Source organism: Panthera onca, chromosome A3, assembly GCF_046562875.1.
Source record: "Panthera onca isolate mPanOnc1 chromosome A3, mPanOnc1 haplotype 2, whole genome shotgun sequence".
Classification (NCBI taxonomy): Eukaryota; Metazoa; Chordata; class Mammalia; order Carnivora; family Felidae; genus Panthera; species Panthera onca.
The window spans coordinates 31,524,587-31,546,225 of NC_138341.1; the positions used below are offsets into that span (position 1 = coordinate 31,524,587).

The 21,639-nt window shown below is 41.2% G+C and overlaps 2 protein-coding genes across 3 annotated transcripts in view; one reads left to right on the forward strand and one right to left on the reverse strand.

The window, feature by feature from the left end:
• HNRNPLL (heterogeneous nuclear ribonucleoprotein L like) overlaps nucleotides 1–9,754 on the reverse strand; it is a 38,262-nt gene extending 28,508 nt beyond the window's left edge. The window contains exon 1 of one of the 2 annotated variants that reach the window (XM_060652949.3): nucleotides 9,169–9,754. In XM_060652949.3, the coding sequence (XP_060508932.3) occupies nucleotides 9,169–9,363 (195 nt within the window). In that variant the 5' untranslated portion in view covers nucleotides 9,364–9,754. The remainder of the gene's footprint in view (nucleotides 1–9,168) is intronic. The other variant, XM_060652938.3, reaches the window with a different exon arrangement.
• The window catches only part of GALM (galactose mutarotase), a 115,194-nt gene continuing 102,328 nt past the window's right edge, over nucleotides 8,774–21,639 (forward strand). The window contains exon 1 of the mRNA XM_081795211.1: nucleotides 8,774–8,991. Coding sequence (XP_081651337.1) covers nucleotides 8,979–8,991 — 13 coding nt within the window. The 5' untranslated portion in view covers nucleotides 8,774–8,978. The remainder of the gene's footprint in view (nucleotides 8,992–21,639) is intronic.

Consider the following 21,639-nt stretch of genomic DNA (forward strand, 5'->3'; position numbering starts at 1 on the left):
TATTCAAGTTCTTTTTTTTTTTTCCAAGTTCTATTTTTTTTTTTTTTTTTTTTTAAAGTAGGCTCCATGCCCAGTGTGGAGCCCAATTCGGGGCCCAAACTCATGACCCTAAGATCAAGACCTGCTGAGATCAAGAGTTGGATACTTAACCAACTAAGCCACGCAGGCTCCCCTGAAGTTTTATTAAGACAAAAATCTGTATTTTACAACTAGCCACTGGGCACCTCTCTTGCATCACTTCAGAAATGACTTCCATATACGATCCACACACACACACACTCAAAATCTATTAAATGAAAAGTTTTTTCTCCTACAAAGAGACTAATCTAAAAGCATAAATGTTTTATCATTAAAACTTAAGAATTATTTTAAGAAAATTAAATGTCTTTATGGCTATTTTAAAAGACTCACCAATTTCTCTTTATAATATTATAAAGACTGTTAGAAAAATATAACAGTCCTGTGCACTGCCAATAAAAATGTTATGTCACAGTTTAAAGAGTTGATTTAAAAATATAAAGTAACCATGGGACTACTCTCTTATACTATCGTCAAATTCAACAAATAAATTTAGTCCTCTGCAAATATTAATCCAATACTTGGAATTTCATTTGAATTGCTTATGCTGAGTCAAGCAGATATTCATTACATGCCACTAAGTTTGAAATAAATCATTCTGATTGTACACTATGTAACCCAACACTATTACAACCTTAACAAATGAGACTCTTTCCCTAAATGAAACTCAACAACCAAATGTGCACTGTCATCATTAAACTACTAAGCATAAATGGACAACTATACAAGAGTTCTAAATCATAGCTAAAACCTAATGTAGAGCATATATTTAAATATATTTAAAGTATAAATAACAAATTTTACTCTAAAAATAATCAGACAACAACAGAAGTCAAGAAATAAGACACTCCTCTCAGTTGATCCCTAGAAATCTGCTGGCAAAGGTAAAAGTGCAAAAGAAAACTTCACTGGCCAAGACTATTCAAAAAGCTACTATAAAAAAATAGTGGAAGGAGGATTTCAGGTTAGCTAAAAAGAGACAACAGGGGTGACTAGGTGGCTCAGTCGGTTGAGCGAAGGACTTCAACTCAGGTCATAATCTCACCCTTAGTGAGTTCAAGCCCTGCATGGGGCTCTTTGCTGTCAGCAATGAGCTGGCTTCAGATCCTCTATCCCCGCCTCTCTCCGTACCTCTCCTGCTCGTGCTCTCTCAAAAATAAACATTTTTAAAAAAGAGAGAGACAACAAAGGCATTATTTGAGTCTTCATTTTATAATGGATAAAAACTACTATGAAATATGTTTTAGAGACAAATGGAGAAATTTAAATAGAGATAGGATTTTATATTATGTAATAGAACTACTTATTGCCTTAGGTAACATTATAATAATAGTAATGTTTATGTGATAAGAATATCCTTATTCTTAGGAAAGCTGGGATCATTTAAAGATGGACTGTCATCATGTCTCCAACTTTCACAGTTTAGGTGAAAAAATGTATATAAATATAGATATACACATATGGAGATAAAATCCCAAATGGCAAAATGTTAAAAACTGCTGAATCTAGGTGAAGGGCATATGTAATTGAATATTTCTCAGAATAAAAAGTTGGGAAATTATTTTATTATGTATTTAAGGCCTATAATAAGGTATGAGGAACAATATAAATAGTCATTAACTCACCAACCACTTTAATAAATAAAACACTACCCAACAGTTGAATACATCTCCTACCTCCCTTCCCATCATGGATAGCCACTGTCTTGAATATAATGCTAAAAAAAATATGACTATTTTTCAAATTGGTCTTCTCACAAAGAAATGGATCTCAGGACCAATTTTAAAATCCGTCAAAAATATCTGATTTTAATATATTATTATTTAATTACATTTCCTAAATGGAATAGCTCCAGACTTAAAGTCATTCTTCAGAAGTAGGAACTTATTAAATGCAAACAATATGGTACTTAGGGGAAGATATGATTATCTCAACCTCAAGGCAGAAAACATACCCTGTATCCACTGTATTTCCCTATTTCCACTCAATTCATCTGCCATTCATAGAGATTTCTCTAATCTTTACATTATGTCCCCTTTTCTTGAACTTAAAATTTTCCCATCTGTAGTTTAAATAAAGAAAAAAAAAAAAAACCTGAAGGAGTCACATCTGAGGGACCACAAAAAAAGAAAAAAACCCTAGGGATGTTTCCAAATATAAAACTGATATATTAATGGTATCTTTTCAAACAATATTTTCACAACCCCCTTTTTCCCCCAATACTAAAACTTTTCTTAAATCAGTATTTTCTTATCTCTACTTATGCTTTATACTGGTGGTAAGAAATCTGCAATCTGTACAGCTTCTTTTACCTACCCTAAAGTTACCTCTTTTAAGCATCATACTATGTATCTGAGTCTGAAATTGGTGAATAAATGAGTATTGTTTGCCCCATTGTCATATATTAACACTTTGATCATGTCTTCTCCAGTTCAACAAAGTTTTTTTTTTTTAATCCTTTCTCATACAGAAGCCCAAAGTCCTTCCATTTCTAGGTTCCCTCTTCATCTATTTATGTCCATTACTTGTCAGACTAAAAACAGTATTCCAAATAAGCACCCAGCAAACGAAGACATGCCTGCAATTTATATACACTTTTTTTTTTTTTTTAGTTACCCTAGTCCTTCTTTGGGCAAACTCTGTCAACTATAATGGAGGCATTATTTGGTCCCTTGGGCAGACTACCGACCAGTCTAGTCATACCATTCCAAACTCTCAGCCCCTTAAAAGTTATCTCAAGAACAAACTCCAATAATACCAATTTTCAGTGCTAATTTTGACTATTGCAGATTGAAGACTGAGCGCTACTGAAAAGAAGGGAAGCTCAGGAGAGTATAAGTGAAGCTTCTGAGAGGAATGAGATGGGCCCGTTAACGCCTCTTCACGTAGTAAAATAAATGTAAACTGGCAAAGGCCAGGCACAATGTCCTTATTAGGCTTTTTTGTTTTCCCAACATCTCCATGCCCAACACATGCTTAACAGCATAACACTTGCTCAACAGCAACTGAACAACCTTCTTCTGCCCTCTCAGAATTATAAAAAAGACCAAACTCAAGTTCAATCATTCATCCCCCAACACCAGACACAGAACTACTGCCAAGTGCTTATCCAGCTTCTCCTTAAACACTTCCAGTGACAGGAAACATACTACTCATGAGACAATCCATTATATTTTTAGAAAATTCTTCGTATGTATCCAAATCTGTCTCCTTGTAGCTTTGTATCCAAAATGGTCTTTGAAGTCAGACCAGTGTTTGAATCTTTGGATGTTCACTGGCTCCAGTGATCTTGAGCTAATTGCCTTTTTGAGCCTCAGTTTCACTATTAAAAAAAAAAAATCCTTATCATGTAAGATTACACTAAATGGAACAAAAATAAAGTGTCTAGTACAGTGCAAGATGGAGTTATTAAGGGTTCAAGAAATATTGGGGCACCTGGGTGGCTCAGCCGGTTGAGCATCCTCAGGTCATGATCTCACGGTCCGTGAGTTCGAGCCCCGCATCGGGCTCTGTGCTGACAGCTCAGAGCCTGGAGCCTGCCCCAGATTCTGTGTCTCCCTCTCTCTGCCCCTCCCCTGCTCATGCTCTGTCTCTGTCTCAAAAATAAGTAATAAAAACATTAAAAAAAAAAAAAAGAAATATTAAATGGCACCCTTACCCTTATCTACATTTCCCTCTTCTACATGACAAACCTCCAATTATTTGTAATGATTTCTCAAACCACACCTAAATATACCCTAGAGGCTAAATATCCCCCTTGCCCCACCACCATTCTTGTCATTCCTCTTATAATGTGATTTCAAGTGTCTTTTTCTATTCTAGTAATCATTCTCTGGATGCATTAGAATTCATCAACATTAAAAAAAAAAAAAGAATTTATCAATATTATACAAAAAAATGAATACAGTATTTCTAGGTATTTAAGGTTTTCCCTTTTACTTTGGATACTGCATATAGACCAAGGAAAAAGGAGTTTTAAGGGACAGCTGAAAATATCTTTTAACCCACTCTATGCTTAGAGTTAACTACATAATTTTTCTTACTAAATTAAACTAAACAATCACATCTCTTCGTCTTTCTTTTTTTAAAGAAACAATACACCAGATCCAAAATATGAGAAATCCTTTCATTTTCTTATCTAAGTTTTCAGGTACACTTGATCCCATAACACAACAAAATTAAAAAGAACAGCCATACCATTCAAATAACTTTTTAAAAAATAACCTTTACTTTTTTACTCATGCAGCAGGGATTATCTGGTTTTGCCTACCCAGATCTCCTTCCCCCTTCTTCTGGTTAAACACATACACAACCCTGAACTCTGTATTATTCCACTGGTATTTTCTTTTTCTTTTTCTTTTTCTTTTTTAATTTTTTTTTTTTTTAATGTTTATTTATTTTTGAGACAGAGACAGAGCATGAATGGGGGAGGGTCAGAGAGAGAGGGAGACACAGAATCTGAAACAGGCTCCAGGCTCTGAGCTGTCAGCACAGAGCCCGACACGGGGCTCAAACCCACAGACCGTGAGATCATGACCTGAGCCGAAGTCGGACGCTTAACCGACTGAGCCACCCAGGCGCCCCTCCACTGGTATTTTCAATCACACAATCATGCCTATCCAACTTCAGAAGTAGCCCAGTGATTAGCTGCAGGGCTAGGGAAGCTAAAAAGTGTTGATCAGAAGGGATAAATATGGACACTGGGGAGAGGAGAAGAGTATTCTCTATTTGCTAGCTATAAAAATTGCAAGTCTAGTTTTATAGCTACATGGAGGAAATAGAGCATATAGAATCAAGTTTCAGTGACATCATCTAAATCCCTAGATCCAGCCATGCCTGAAACCGCGACCACAACTTAGCTTTCTCAGTTACGCGGGCCAACTTTTTGTTTTGCTTAAGCTCACCTGAATTGTTGCTGTGGCTGAAACTACAAGCTTTGAAAGGTGTATTCAATTTCAGAGGCAAAAAAAAAAAAAAAAAAAAAGGCATTAAATGACGTAGAGTCACAGATTTTTAGATATGGAATTTTTAAAATTAATTTATTTTCAGAAAAAGAAAAAGAGAACTCAAGCCAGGAAGAGGCAGAGAGAGAGAGAGAGAGAGAGAGAGAGAGAGAGAGAGAGAGAATCTCAACCAGGCTCTGCACCATCAGAGCCCAACTTGGGGCTCAAATCTACAAACTGTGAGATCATGACTGGAGCCGAAATCAAGAGACCAACGCTTAACCAACTGAAACACCTCGGCACCCCTGGAATTTTTTTTTTCTTTACTTTTATAACCCCATCACAGACAACAGCACCTGGCACATAAAAGGGGCTCAAGTATTGTTTTTTGATGAATTAAGAGATCACAGTGATCATCTGATCCAACCTCCTCATGATGGTTGAGTTCCAGAGAGGTTACGTCACAAAGCATGTTGTTGGTAGCAGAACCAAAACACCTGCCTTGGTTGGGCTTATAGGTCCATTAAAAAGCTCTTTTCATTGTATGTACTAACACGAAGAAATGTAGTCACTTGTTAAAACCAAAAGATAACAAAACCTACTACCTTTCTCTTCTTTCCTAATACAAGGCCTGAAAATCCTCACAACAGCAGCATAGCTAGAGACAGAGGACATTTATTGCTATAGAAGCCTTAAAAATTAAAACTCTGGCGCTTACCTCCAGGGCACACACATCCTTTAGCTTTTTCATTCCCCAGGGTGTATTTACTATGCTCACTGTCAGCCTCTAAACTTTTCCTGTGGGAACTAAGCTAACAAAGTGACCTCACCTTATCCCCCATCCCGTATTCATCTAATAAACCATCATTAATATTCCTATACATCTCTGTAATTCAGATCCTTAAAGTATAATAGTGTATCTTAAATTCAAACTAGCTCCTCCACATAATATATATCGCTAAGAAATCCTAGGATCTACGTTTTTATCATGACATTTTGCCATCTTACAAGTCTATTTATTAAACATTGAGAAACTTATATTTTCATCTCATCAGCAAACAAGCCACTTTAACAATCTGATTTGCCTGTTTACTCACTAGCAGAAGACATTAAAAAAAAAAAATAAAAAAAACTTGAAAGTCTCCAAAATGAATTAGCATTCCATAAATTTTTATCGATATCAATCTTTATATAAGCAGATCTTTCTAGGTAACCTCTCAATTTAATTCTTCAGTTGGTTTCACCAAGTAGAGCCCCAATATTTGAAGTCAAGCTGCTTTCTAAAAAATAAACAGATATAGAAATTTACTATTCATATGATCTTGAAGGTTGAAGGTCATGACTTCTAAATTTAAGACCACCACTTACTCCACAAGAATAAAGTAACTTATAACACACAGCACACACTTTCATAATCCAGCTTTGTTCAACAATGCAGCACAGTGAATCTGAAACACTCTAGGAATTTCTGGTCTTCAAACTAAGTACCAGAAGACATAAATTTGAAGAGTGTCTTATTTCTCATATCTGAACTACTCACTCACTTCTCTATACACCTTAACACATCATGATCATTCACAGTGATCAATTCATCTTTAACTTAGGAGCATTTGTAGAAACATGGCTTTTCTTAAATACTTTCTTTCCTCTTTACATCTAATTAATAGATTAAATTAATAGATTAAATAGATTAAAGCACTCATGGAAACTTAATTATCAAAAGCTAAATAATGTAAATCCTTGAAGACTTACTTTGCACTTGACAAACCTCCAACTGAGTTGAAAAGATTGCCCATCATTGTACCTAATCTGCATTTGCTGTTATTTAACAGTTTGACCACAAAGTATTTCTTCTCTGGCTGGACTGTAGGACAACTGAGGTTGAGCCAAAACCATTTCAGTTAGATAAATTACCATACTTCTGGCTGATGACGCACTAGACGTTAAACTTTTATCCAGGGAATGCCTATCCTAATAAAATTTTATTATGTACAGGTTTCCATAGTTGCAATAATTTCAAAATAGTACCAAAAATCGCATGAAGAAAAAGGTTTAAACACAGGAAAAATAAGCCTTCATTAGATTTCACAGTGCAGCACTGCTCCTACTGTTAAAAGCAATTCACACTCTGAGAAACAAAATAGCAGTAAATAAACAAAAATTAAAATTTATAACTCAATCTGCATTTATTAGATCCTGTCTGGGTAATTTAAAAGCTGCATTACATTAATCACTGAATTATAACTTCAGGTATAGAAAGGCTCAACTTTTATACTAAAAGAACTCAAGACTAGGGGTGAATTGACTTTCCCAAAGGCACACAGATCATATGCGAGCTAGGACTCCTGACTCTCCCCAAGCCCTGACAAGTACTATTTCCACTGCCAGATACCATTCACTTTGGATATATTAAGCATATATTATTTTCTTCCCAACATGCAAAATAATCTATTGCCTTAATGTTTAATCTGTTTCTCAAAAAAGATTTTTTTTCATTAAAGAATTTAGGTATCTTTCCAACACACTTAAGACATTTCATGCTATTGCACAAAAAACTCAAGACTTGTGGCAAAAGAAATACACTGACCCTTCTAAAAGATCAGTTACAATATTCCTGTTTCCAAACTTCCACAATGGAATTGGCTTTGAACTGAAACATTTAGAAGACATGCATTTTTTAATGCACAAGCCCAAGATACATTTGGAGTATGCCAAATACCTAGGCACAAAAATCAAGTCATACATATCTAGCTATAAGGAAACATTAACTTAGAAGAAGAAAAAGTTCCTTTTTTCTAATGTGTTGAAACCTATGTCACAGTTTCAAATTGGGAAACTAACGTTGGTAACTACTGACCATAATTTTTTTTATATAAAAATTCAAACAGCTAGGGGCACTGGGTGGCTCAGCCGGTTGGGCACCAGAGTCTAGATTTCAGCTCCGATCGGATCGTCATCCCTCGGGTTTGTTTGGGATTCTCTCTCTCCCTCTCTCTGCCCCTCCCCCCCCCACCCTGTATCTCAAGATAAATATTTTTTAAAAATTCAAATACCTAAAAAGTTTATCATTGGCCTCTTATAAAGGGTGAAAAACATTTTAATAGAATATATGTGTACATTTTCTTAAATTTCAGGAAAAGTCTCCTTTCAAAAAATCAATTAAAATGTGTCAAATGTTTAAAAGACATCTAAACCGCTAACACATATTAAGTACACCAAAAAAGGGCAAAGACTTTTGCTTTGCTTTGTTTCCTTAAAGTCTCCATGCAACTGAAGCTGAGTTACTACTTGCTGCGGATAAGACGATTTTCACATTCCTTCTGCCTCCAGCTAACGTTTCTGATAAGAGCAACAAGAATCTAGGAAGGTGTGTTTAATCCAATTCCGAGCTCAGTCCTTCCTTTCGTGGGGCAAATTTGGAATAAACCGTCCACGAACTGTGGTGATTTTAAGATCTGTTTTACTTGAAAATAAGGGTGGTGTTAACACCTACCAACACTTGTTTTTTTGACCGAAGAGCTAAGATCTGTACTGAGCAATAATCCTAAAACTGGGTAGCAAAGCATGCGCACCATGCCTGCCAAGAGTAAAAATTTTGAAATTAGACCTCCAGGCGAACTAGGGTGTGAGCTCCAGAGCGTAATTTGTCATTCAGTTACGGCTCTGCTCAGGACCCAGGTGAAGAGAGACCCCGGCGGAACCGACGCAACAACCATCCTGCGACCGTGACCAGCGCGCAGATGCTGCGGGCACAGGGGCAGAAGGGAGCCGGGCGTCCCGACGCCGGCCAGCAGCCGGAGTTGAACTAACAAAGAGCTTATCGCGCACCGAAGCCCCCCGGGAGCGGAAGCAACGCCGCCCCGCCGCCCCCGCCGGGCTACCCTCCCCAAGTTCAGGGCCGGCAGACGACTCGCACGCGGGGCCTGCGGCCAGGCCGGAGCCGGGTTCGCGGTCGGGATGCGGGAAACAGGTAGGGCAAAGAATAAAAACCCCGAAGAGAAGAAAGAGCCGGCGCTTCCCGACGCGGTCAGCGCAGCAGCAGAGGGCAACGAGGCGCGCGGAAGGCCCCGGGGCCGAGTCCCCGCCGCTCGGCCCTGCTTCCCAGGGAGCCGCCAGGCACAGCGGACAGGGCGCCGCGCTTTGTTACCGGCTGTGAGAAGCTCCGGCCGCCGCCGCCGCCGCCGCCATCGCCCCCGCCCCGGGGCGTCGCTTCCCGGCGGTTCTCGCCTTCCTCAGCCGAGTAGTCGATCTCCCCCTCCTCGGTCTTAAGGCGCTTGGCCTGGCTCTCGTACTCGCGGTCCTCCTCGTACGCCTCCCTGGGAGAGGATGAGGAGGAGGACATGGCGGCGGCCGGAGGGACCGGCGGGCAAGCGGGTGGGGGTGGCGGCGGGGCGCGGGCCTCGGACGCCGCCGGCCAGTCCCCGCCACTGGCCGCGTCTCTTCAGCGAAGGTCTGCGCTGCCGGGCCGTCCGCGGGGGCCAGGCGCCCAGGAGCCAGTGGGGGTGCAGAGATCGGGCGGGATGAGGGGGCGCCCCGGGAGGAGGCTCCGGAGCGGCCGCTCCCCTTTATTACGGAGCCAACATTCAGCCTCTCCCTCCTCCTCCGCCGTCTTCGCTCCCAGCCCCGGGGGAGCGAATCTAAGGATGGGGACGCGACTGTGGCTTCCGGTCTTCCCTCCTCCCCTAATCCGCTCCCCGCCGCCCAGGCCGAGCCTCCGCCCCCGCCTTAGCTGCCGCCGCGCAGGATCGAATCCAGCCGCAGCCCGCGGGAAGCGCCCCTTAGCCTGGGTCCCGCTCCCTATTGGCAGGGGGAAAAGTCGACCAGGCTTCCAATTGGTTGCAAGGGCTGTTCGTCAAGTGCCGCCCACGGCTCGGCCTCGCCCCCCCTCCCTGCGCCGTGTGAACTCGCCGCTGGCCTGCCAGTCCCGAGCGCGCGACGTCCGCAGCGCGCTGTCCGGGAGCCGTTGCTGCCCGGCGGCCGTTAACGTTGTTCGGCTCCCCCGAAGCCAGGCGCTGAGTGAACCCGGGTGGTGACGAGGCGTGCAGTGAAGCCAGGGCTGCGGGTGTTAACCGCCCTCCCGCTAATTTAAATGCTTTTATTACTTCTCTTTCGAAGAGAATGAGGAAAACCTCTAAAATCCCTGCAGATAGACCTCGCACAGCCCTTAAAACTACAGAGGCTGAGGGGAGGAAAGGGTTTGGAACCATCAAAAGTAGCCTTCTAGGAAGAAGCCTTATGTGGTGTGCAAAATCTGATAAAAGTGGGTGCACCCTGTCCGCCCCTAACTAGGTATTCGAGAACAGCAGCCCACATTTCCATTTAGCAAGGTGCCAGTCAGAAGAAGACGCTCCACATGGGTGAATGTCAGTTTGATCACTTAACACTCATTTGTCATCTAGACCCTTCTTTCCTGACAGTTATAAGGGACTGGTCTATAAGTTCCTGCTCCAGTTAAATGTTTTAAATCTCCCATATAATATGCCATGCTTCTTCCCAGCCCTTTCCTTTCGGGATGATCTGTTTATTTCACATTATCATTTATTCTTGAAAGATACATACAAAAGCCTATCAAAACCCTTCAGGCCACAGCTCACTTCCTCTGTGGAGCCCTGAGGATTCTTCCAAGCTTCTGGTTGCTGTTTTCTCTTTTTGCAACAAGGCCCTTTTATACCTAACCTCCTAGAGTGTTCTAGAAACGCTGGGAGACGAACTTTGCTCTTTTCATCTTTGCAAATCCAGTTCCTGTGCAGACCCCTGGCACAAGTTAGGTACTCAGCAATGCTGAATGAGTGATCCCTAGGAAATAAAGGTCCAGTATCTTTCAGGAGAGAAACTGGAAAATCTAGCCCAACCTAACTGCCCTCTGTGACTTAACCCTTGGAGGATTGTCTAGGATCAGGAGTCACTTGAGTGTTTCCATTGTCCTTGTCCCTCAGATGCTCCTCTAAATGTGGCTCTTCCTTTCCTAACCATGTAGATTGTTTCCTCCTCCAGCCTAGTTCTCTCATTTCCAAGGTTACTTCCTCCAAATAAGCCATTTTTATTTACTGCTGGCAATGCTTTAACATATACTATTTTATGTTTTATAATTTACACTGCCTGTCATTTTGGAAAACAATTGCAAGTTTTTCACAGCACCATACAGCTTATAATCAGATTTGTGCGCAGTTGCAAGTGTCTACTGACAAAATAGAACAACAAAAAATTTTAGAAATGTATTTTTTAAATTAAGATAGAATGGAAGTGGACAGAAGAAATATCAAAGGGGGGAGCTGCAGTGCTAGCTACAGAGCAGAAATATTATTGGCAGAGCACTGCGAAGAATGAGAAGAGCCAGAAGGAAGGCTTTATACAAACTTTCCAAATATTTCATAGTAATGGTGAAAATGTTTTAAATTCTCAAAACCTACCTCCAACCCGTAGATTATACCAACTTAATATGCAAGTCTCACACCAATCCATAAGGAAACCCAGCCTTACTGAACTTTGTTGCTATACTGTTTACTAACAGAGGGTAGGAATCAATATGTACCAGCATGAAACTTCATCTTTTGATGAATAGCTCACATCAAACTGTTAAGTAAAAAAAACAAAACAAAAACTGAAGAAGTAAAAATGTAGAAAGCATGTTTAAAAAACATAGATCAGTATGTTGGCCATGGGTTATCTGTGAGCTTGTTGCTGATGAGTTGTTCAGTGACAGTAAGTCCTTCGATAAGGAAAATGCTAGCTAGCTCATCATTCTACCATGAGAAGAGCTAAAGAAGGAGGGCATAAATTATACTCTGCATGGTTTAACTTAGATGAAATAAAGAAATTACTTGCTGTCCAGTAGCCAGAAATGCCTAAGAAACCCAGAAACAGCTCCTAAATGCCATGACTTTCTGGAATTTCTGTTGCAGGACACATAGCTTCAGTCTTTTGGCTGATTGTCTAAATGTTTGATTGGATTGGCCGCTGTTGATTAGGGTAAGAAGCAGCCTTGAACTACCATTGCCACAACTCAGAGTGGATTCAGGGGTTATACTACAGTGAGAGACAAGTCCAGAGGAGCCCTGGGGAAATCGATAGTCAAGGTCCTTTATCTAACCCCGAATTGCCCTTTAGTTTTAAATCTCCATGCTGACTATGTAATTTTTAAGATACTGTGCCAGGTGATGAAGGGACCAGAAAACTATATGAGATGGTCTTTGCCTTCTCAAAGCTTGCAATCAAGTCGAGGAAACAAGGCACATGTAATATACATGCAGTAATAATTACAGCCATTTACAATGTGCCAGGCACTGTGCGAACCACTGTTAAGGGCCATGTGAACAAATTCTGACAGAAGCCCTCTAACAGGCATTATTATTGCTATGCCCATTGTATGATTAAAAAAAAAAAAAAAAACAGTGTAGGAAGGGTTAAGGGACCTGCCCTAGAGACAAAGTAAACCAGAGAGCCGGTATTAGAACCCAAGCAATCTGATTCCAAAGCCAGTATACTTCATCAAGAAGAATGATTGAATTATTACATTTTTTTTACTGCCATCAGAACACAGATCTTATAGTCCTTTATCATGATACTAATTTATTCGCTAATTTCTTTTTTTTTTTTTAATTTTTTTTTTTAACGTTTATTTTTGAGACAGGGAGAGACAGCATGAACGAGGGAGGGTCAGAGAGAGAGGGAGACACAGAATCTGAAACAGGCTCCAGGCTCTGAGCTGTCAGCACAGAGCCTGACACGGGGCTCAAACTCACGGACCACGAGATCATGACCTGAGCCAAAGTCAGATGCTTAACCGACTGAGCCACCCAGGCGCCCCTTATTCGCTAATTTCTACCAGGGTTTATGCAGCTGTATGTCTAGAAAGAGGTGAATAGATTATAATTTTCACCATTTTCATTGGTATAAGGAAATTCAATTCGCCTCCGTAAGAAATTACAAATATAATACACTGTTTTAGTATCTTTTTTTTTTAATGTTTATTTATTTTGAGAGAGAGAGAGAGAGAGAGAGTGTGTGTGTGTGTGTGTGTGTGTGAAGGGGGGAGGGACAGAGAGAGAATCCCAAGCAGGTTCCATGCTGTTTAGTGCAGAGCCCAACACAGGGCTCAAACTTGGGGTTTGAACTCATGAGCCATGAGATCATGATCTGAGCTGAAACCAAGAGTCGGACACTTAACTGACTGAGCCACCCAGATGCCCCAATTTAATGTTCATTTATAAATTTAATTTCTATAGAAAAAGGCTCAAAAATCATGAGAAAAGTATCACAATCTTCTGATGGATACATCATTTGAACCAGAGATGCAAATTGTGAACTTTTCATGCCCAAACTCAATTTTCAATATTGCTGCTATTTTTTAAAAGTTTTTAAAGTTTTATTTATTTATTTTGAGAGAGACAGAGAGAACATGAGCAGGGAGGGGCAGAGAAAGAGGGAGAATCCCAGTCAATTAGTTCCTATGAAATCAATTAGTTCCTGTGAAACTTTGTCAAATCCAGAATATGTTTGTGATGATACCACTGCCATGTTTCACAGAGATCCCCAAGAAAGGGCACTGTGGTGCTGTTACCCAAGCTAGTCCCTTTAATTTGATCCACATTTGGTGTGTTAGGGTCAAAAGAAGCCACTGTTCCAAGAGGATGCACCCCGCAGGAAGTGCCCCGAGCACTATTAGCTCACTGTGCAGTCAAGTGTAACCACAGTGGTATTCTTTTTCAGTTGCTATCATCATGCACATCTCCTTTGGGGCTAGAACTACAACCATGTTTGGCCTCTTTAAAAATAAATAAATAAATAAATAACAATCTGTGATAAGTCAGCAAAAGTAAAATAGATTAACCTTACAGAACTAGCTCATATACCAAATAATGATAGGTAAAGTTCAGATTCTTGTTATAGCCACTTAGTCTTAGAAATAATACTTAAACTATTTCCACTTCTAACTCCTGTGAATTTGCTTTACACATCTTTAAAAATAATTTTCGTAAGTAAAAAGAGTCAAATCCTGGCATTTCTATCCACAGTTGAGAGTAAGTAGAATCTGTCAAAGCAAATTCACCTTGCATATGAAAATATAGATAAAACAAAGTTAACACGTAGTTGCTAACACTTAACAAAAGGGTATTAAGTGCTACTGATCATTCCCAATTGTGTGGAATGTGAAATAGTTGGTAGTAATCAGTAGTTCTTAATGCCTTTTTGTTGTTAAGTATGAGCTCTTGGTTCTTTTCTGTCTTTTTTAATTTGAGAAAAATAAAAATATCTTGGAAATGGTCCACTTCACCCCATCAGGGAAGTTTCCTTAGTAAGTTACTAATTCACTCCTTCTTCCTTCCTGATCTTTGATGCTGGGACCACTCTAAAAATGACAAGGAATACTACAGATAACACATAAACTAGGTTTTTCAGGCCTTTTTTTTTTAAATGTTTTTATTTATTTTTGAGAGAGAGAGACAGAGCGCAAGCAGGGGAGGGACAGAGAGAGGGAGACACAGAATCTGAAACAGGCTCCAGGCTCTGAGCTGTCAGCACAGAGCCCAACATGGGGCTCGAACCCACGAACCAATGAGATCATGACCTGAGCCGACGTCGGATGCTTAACTGACTGAGCCACTCAGGCGCCCCTTAGACCTGTTTTTTGACCTTTGCTGTCTTCAGCTTTTTTGGCCTGGTGGTATCGTTGCATTCTGAAAATGTTAGGGGACCTTTGAATCAAATAGAATAGATTTTTAACAGAATTGTATAACTGTTTCCCTTGATACTATGTACTTTCCCAAACCATCGTGGCACTTTCCCCACCACCACCCCTAAGACCAGAAAATTAATAGACCACCTTTGTTTTAAGACAGAAGAAAAGTGTTTTTTCCATGCATCCTAACCACAAGTCAGCTACTGAGTTTGGCTAGGCCTGTGCCATTCAATACAGTGGCCACTAGTCACACATGGCTACTTTTATTTAAATTAGTTAAAATTAAATAAAATGTAAAATTCCGTTTCTGAGTCACACTGGCCACATTTTAAGTGACCAATACCCACACGTATGACTGGCTACTGCTTTTGACATGCTAGACTGGACTGTAGCATAGGCAATGACTGTCTCATTCATCTTTGCGTCTTTGTCACCTACAACGTTGTACAGAGAAGGCACTGACCAGACATTTATTGGTCTGAATTAAGCTTCTCTTTCACATACCTCAAGAAAACGGACATAAAACAAAGAATGGAAGCTTTGCAAGATATGTCTATGCGTATGTCTCAAAGATTGATCTATAATTTGATTTGCTCCTCACCCATATTTGAAATGAGCTCACTTAAAAAATAGAATTACAGGGCTGTCTGGGTGGCCCAGTTGGTGGAGCGTCCGACTTTGGCTCATGGTTTGTGAGTTCAAGCCCCACATTGGGCTCTGTGCTGACAGCTCAGAGCCTGGAGCCTGCTTCGGATCCTGTTCTCCCTCTCTCTCTGCCCCTCCCCGGCTCATTCTCTCTCTCTCTCTCAAAAATAAATAAAATAATCATCATCATCATCATCATCATAATTACATTTTTCAACCAACTAAGCTCATTTTGTACACTGGATGTACCAAAATGTGTATGATTTAAATTCATAGGCGCGCCTGGGTGGCTCAGTCGGTTGGGCTTCCGACTTCGGCTCAGGTCATGATCTCACGGTTCGTGAGCTCGAGCCCCACGTTGGGCTCTGTGCTGACGGCTCGGATCCTGGAGCCTGCTTCGGATTCTGCGTCTCCCTCTCTCTATGCCCCTCCCCGGCTCATGCTCTGTCTCTCTCTGTCTCAAAAATAAATAAAACGTTGAAAAAAAATTTTTAATTTAAATTCATAAATCAACCAATTGTATTAAATGAGACACATCTAATGAAAAAATTCCTATTGTGAATCCTCTTCAAAAGTGAAAATTCCTTTCACAAAGCAGTCACTCTCTGATTTATCTTTAAGAATGCCATTACATGAACATCAGAATTTGCACCGAAAGAAGGATTAGGCAAGCAAAAATAGTTTTCTTTAAAGGTGCTATCATAAGCATCCAAAGCAAGGGGCGCCTGGGCGGCTCAGTCAGTTAAGCGGCTGACTTCGGCTCAGGTCATGATCTCGAGGTCCATGAGTTCAAGCCCCTCGTAGGGCTCTGCGCTGACAGCTCAGAGCCTGGGGCCTGTTTCAGATTCTGTGTCTCCCTCTCTCTGACCCTCCGCCGTTCATGCTCTGTCACTCTCTGTCTCAAAAATAAATAAACGTTAAAAAAAATTTAAATAAGCATCCAAAGCTAAAACTTTGTAGGATAAATTTACTATTATTACTACTTACAAATAAAATAACCAGCACTACATAGCACTTTAATATTTCCGAAGCAGTTTCATATATCTTGCCTTATTTGATTTTCACGGAAACTTTATGAGGTAGACAGGGTAAGTCCTTACTATCTCCATGTGGCAAAGTTCAGAAAAGTTAATCTTTTGTCTCTAAATTGCCATCTTCTTGGGGCGCCTGGGTGGCTCAGTCGGTTGAGCGTCCGACTTCGGCTCAGGTCACGATCTCGCGGTCCGTGAGTTCGAGCCCCGCGTCGGGCTCTGGGCTGATGGCTCAGAGCCTGGAGCCTGCTTCCGATTCTGTGTCTCCCTCTCTCTCTGCCCCTCCCCCGTTCATGCTCTGCCTCTCTCTGTCTCAAAAATAAATAAACGTAAAAAAAAAAAAAATTAAAAAAAAAAAAAATTAATTGCCATCTTCTTTCCAGTATAACAATGAGGACATATGAAGTATTTTTTTGTAGTGATTAGATTAGAATTGGAACTTTTAATTTTTCTGCCCTATTTGGATGGAACTACTTTCTTAGGAATATAATATTTAATCATATAATGTGTGTGTGTGTGTGTGTGTGTGTGTGTGTGTGTGTGTGTGTGTATACCTGTTCAGAGAAGGCCCTCAATAAATACTTGCTAAATAAATCAGTGAATACATGCATGATCCTGAAAACACAGACTCTTATCAGTCAAAGTTTAGTTTCAGAGAACAGAATCCATTCCAGTTAGTTTAAGCTGGAGGTATTAAAGTACTTTAAGAATAATGGAGAGTATTACTAGAATGATTCTCAAAACCCCACCTCAGAACTAGGATACCAAAAGAGCTGTGCTCTCCCTCACTCAGACCTGACAGCTGCAGAACTGCACCAACACGGCCACTGTCTGGCAGCCACCAGAATCCACTTCCACAGCCAGCCCCAGAGTCCTACGATACTAACCATCACCCGAACCGGCGAAATGGCTGCCCCACCCCAAGCTTCCCAATGGTCACAAAGCTAATGACTGAACGCTAGAACCTATACAGAAGAGACAATGCCTCCACGATCATGGCAGCGGAGAGGCAGCCTTCCAGGGCTTCCGTGGAAGCCTCTGCTAATTGTTGAAACCTAAGTACTTCCATGATAATAGCTGCAAGAGAGTCTGGAGGATGTCATTTGTCCTTATCAGCCACTGCAGCACAGGAAGCGTACTCCAAAGCGAGAAGGAGGATGTAATGACTGCCAGGTGCAATCCTCCCTATCCTCCACACTCACCTAAAGAAGTCGATCTGTTTTCTTAGATTGGTGCTTTCAAACTTCAATGTGCATATAAATCACCTGGGAATCTTATGAAAATGCAGATTCCGACTCAGTAAATTGGCATAGAGCCTACAATTTTGCATTTCTAACAAGCTTCCAGGGGCTGCTGCTGCTGCTGATGTTGAAGACCACATTTCGCATAGCAGCGTGTTAGATACGTCTCCTCCACCAGGCTGCCCAGTGAATGCGGTGTGCTGAGGTGATGATTCCCTTCATCCCTTGGGACAGCTAGGTGAGGCCACGGGCACACACAGCCTCCAAGCCAGTTGGCTCCAGCTTCCCTCAGTGTGCCATGCAAGTACCAATATTTTTTCCCTGTACTGTGATGTGGGAAGCATTGAACTATTTGAATAAACATGTCAGTTACTGAGTCTTCGCAAGTAGTGGCCAATTCATGTGCTCTTTCTGGAATCTTTTAAAAATATCAACTATTCTTGCAACAAGTTTAGAGAACTAAAGATATCTGTAGTCAACTTACATATCACCAAGTCAACTCTTATAATGAAGATTTAGAGTGAGAAAAGATAGTATTGGTATATCATGTTATCTCAAGCAAGGCCTTTAAGATGGCTTCAGCTCTTCTGCCAATGACATCAAAATGACCATCGGTAGGGAGAGGAGAGAAAGTCAATCTGCTTGATTATTTCTAGAGTGCAATGGTTTTTTGCACAAAAGAAGGGGAAATTTATAAAAACAATATTTGGAACTGTTTCTTCATAAATACCAATGTGTACATCTGCAATTTAGACGTAGAAAATCTGTGTGTGTGTGTGTGTGTGTGTGTGTCCTGCAGACAGTAAGACAAACTCTAATCCTTTTAAACCAGGTGAGGCAACAGTTTCAGTGAGTCAAATTGAGTTGTTTTTTTCACAAGCAGCAACCTTTCAACCACTCCTTAAATCCCTTCTCTGTCCCCAACCTCCCAGCCTTATCAACCAGCTAGAAGTGGAGCACCTCAAAGTGTAGTTGTTGGGTAAGAAAAGAAAAGAGAGGGGCGCCTGGGTGGCTTGGTCGGTTAAGCGTCCGACTTCGGCTCAGGTCATGATCTCACCGTCCATGAGTTCAAGCCCCGCGTCGGGCTCTGTGCTGACAGCTCAGAGCCTGCAGCCTGTTTCAGATTCTGTGACTCCCTCTCTCTCTGCCCCTCCCCTGTTCATGCTCTGTCTCTCTCTGTCTCAAAAATAAATAAACGTTAAAAAAAAATTTAAAAAAAAAAAAAAAAGGAAAAGAAAAGAGAGAATTTTGTAGTCATAGCCTTACATGGAGAGCAAGCCTGCGAGACCGGTGGTGTGGGGTCCTGAATGGTTGGGGCACCATGGCTGTTGTAGGCCCAGGGATGGAGGGCAAGGAGCTGAGAACCCCAAAGATAAATTTCACCCAGTTCACAGCTTCAAAAGATTAAGTCTGCCCAGTATTGTTGTGGGGAAGGAAGATTGCCAGTGACCTCCAGATTACCAAGCCCCAGCCTTAGAAATTCAAATATAAGACAGAGAAGAGTGGGTTAAAGAAGATAAATGATCTAGAAATGAAATGGTCTGAAGAATCAGGCTTGTATTGATTGCTGTTTACTGTATTCCTGGTTCTTTGAAGGCATCTAATTGTGACATGACAGACATCCCCACAATTCAATCCTGAGACAGATTCAGTGATTCATAATCCAGTTGACATCATTGCCACATTGGGAATGAATCGATTCTTACTTTTAGACACCCACAGCTACAACATCAATTCTCTTCTGCATTTTCAGCTGGACCTACAGCCACCTCAGTAAAGACTGCATTCCCAGCCCCCTTTGTAGCCGGCTGTGGCCATGTGACAACGTTCTTGCCAGCGGAATATGAGTAGGTAGGATGGTGGAACTTAAATCCCTTCTCTGTCTGCATGATTTGCTTAAAAAAGATATTGTTTGCCTCCATGTTCTCTCTTTCCCTTCCCACCTGCTGGAGTGCAGATGTGGGATTGAATTAGCTTTCACCATGCAGAACACTATAAAAGATGGCAGAGCAGCAAGATCGAAGGCACTAGGTCCCTGGATGATTTTTATGGAGCAAAGCCACTCCGCAGCCTGAACCACATACTTCCAGACTGTTACATGAGAAAGACAAACTTCTATTTTGCTTTTATGCCTTAGTTTGGGATCTCTTGGTAATGACAGTGTCTAGCCTGTACCTAACATACCTATGTTAGCCCCTCCAGGGAGGGATACAGGATTGCTGGAAACCACAGCTTAAAAGAATACAGGGGTGCCTGGGTGGCTCAGTCGGTTGAGCGTCCGACTTCAGCTCAGGTCACGATCTCACGGTTCGTGAGTTCGAGCCCCACGTCAGGCTCTGGGCTGATGGCTCAGAGCCTGGAGCCTGCTTCCGATTCTGTGTCTCCCTCTCTCTCTGCCCCTCCCCCATTCATGTTCTGTCTCTCTCTGTCTCAAAAATAAACATTAAAAAAAATAATAAAAATTAAAAAAAAAAAGAATACAGATTCTTTTACACTTTACAATTTTGTGCCATATACACATATTTCCTAGTTATTAAAAATTCATCAATTGAGGCACCTGGGTGGCTCAGTTGGTTGAGCGTCTGACTTTGGTTCAGGTCATGGTCTCATGGTTTGTGAGTCGGAGCCCCGCATCGGGCTCATTGCTGTTGGCACAGAGCCCACCTCAGATCCTCTGCCCCCCTCTCTCTACCCCTCCCCAGCTGGCACTCTCTCTCTCTCAAAAATAAACATTAAAAAATTTTTTTTTAATTCATCAACTCATTAATTTGTTAGTGCCTTTGTATCCTTGTCAAATTAAACAAAAACTAGAGTTACCTTGCTAGAGAACTCTCAGCACAAAATTACAGCATTAGAAACTGGTTAAAGGCAAATTTTAATTGGCTTTGAGAAACTAATAATAATAATTAATGTATTTTGCCAAAGTTAATGTTTATAAGGTCCCCCTACCAAGTTTAAGAGTCGTTAAAAACGATAATACCCTTTACTGAGGTCATTTTACTCATGAGAAATTAATTCAAACTAATACAGAAGCCATCTGTATGAAAATTTTCATAACGTTGTGATATCTAAGAGTGGGGAAATCGTTACATAAATCGTGATCGTCAACTGGATGAAATAAGTGAAAATTATAAAAAACTTGTAAAAATAAAGAAGGATTTAATAGTTGTTAAAAGCATAATGTGTGTGTGTGTGTGTGTGTGTGTGTGTGCGCATACAAGGGTTTCTCAACCCTGGCACTACCGTACTATTGACATTTTGGATTGGATAATTCTTTTTTTGAGAGGGAGCTACACACTGTAGTATGTTTGTTGAACAGCCTGTTCACTAGATGCCACTAGCACCGACCTGTCCCTAACAGGGACAATCAAAATGTCTGCAGACCTTCCCAACTGTCTCCTGGGGGACAATCTCCCCTAGCTGAGAATCCTTAGTAGATGAATTATGTGTATCGTGCATATTCTGTGATCATGGTTATATAAAATATAGGCACCTATGGACAAAGGTGGAAGGAAATTTAGAAAAATTAAAAAGATGGAGCTCCTGGGTGGCTCAGTTGGTTAAGCGACGGACTTCGGCTCAGGTCATGATCTCGCGGTTCGCGAGTTCAAGCACCATGTCAGGCTCTGTGCTGACAGCTCAGAGCCTGGAGCCTGCTTCAGATTCTGTGTCTCCCCACTTTTTGCCCCTCCCCTCCCACTCTCTCTCTTTCTCAAAAAATAAATGAACAAAAAAAATTTTTTTAAAGAAAAATTAGGGGCACCTGGGTGGCTCAGTCAGTCAAGCGTCCAACTTCTGCTCAGGTCATGATCTCCCAGTTCGTGAGTTTGAGCCCCGCGTCGGGCTCTGTGCTGATAGCTTGGAGCCTGGAGCCTGGAAACTGCTTCGGATTCTGTGTCTCCCTCTCTCCCTGCCCCTCCCCTGCTCATGTTCTGTCTCTCTAAAATAAAGAAATGTTAAAGAAAAATTAAAAAGACATCTTTAACAGGGTGATGAAATTATTGAAGCTTTTAAACATTCTC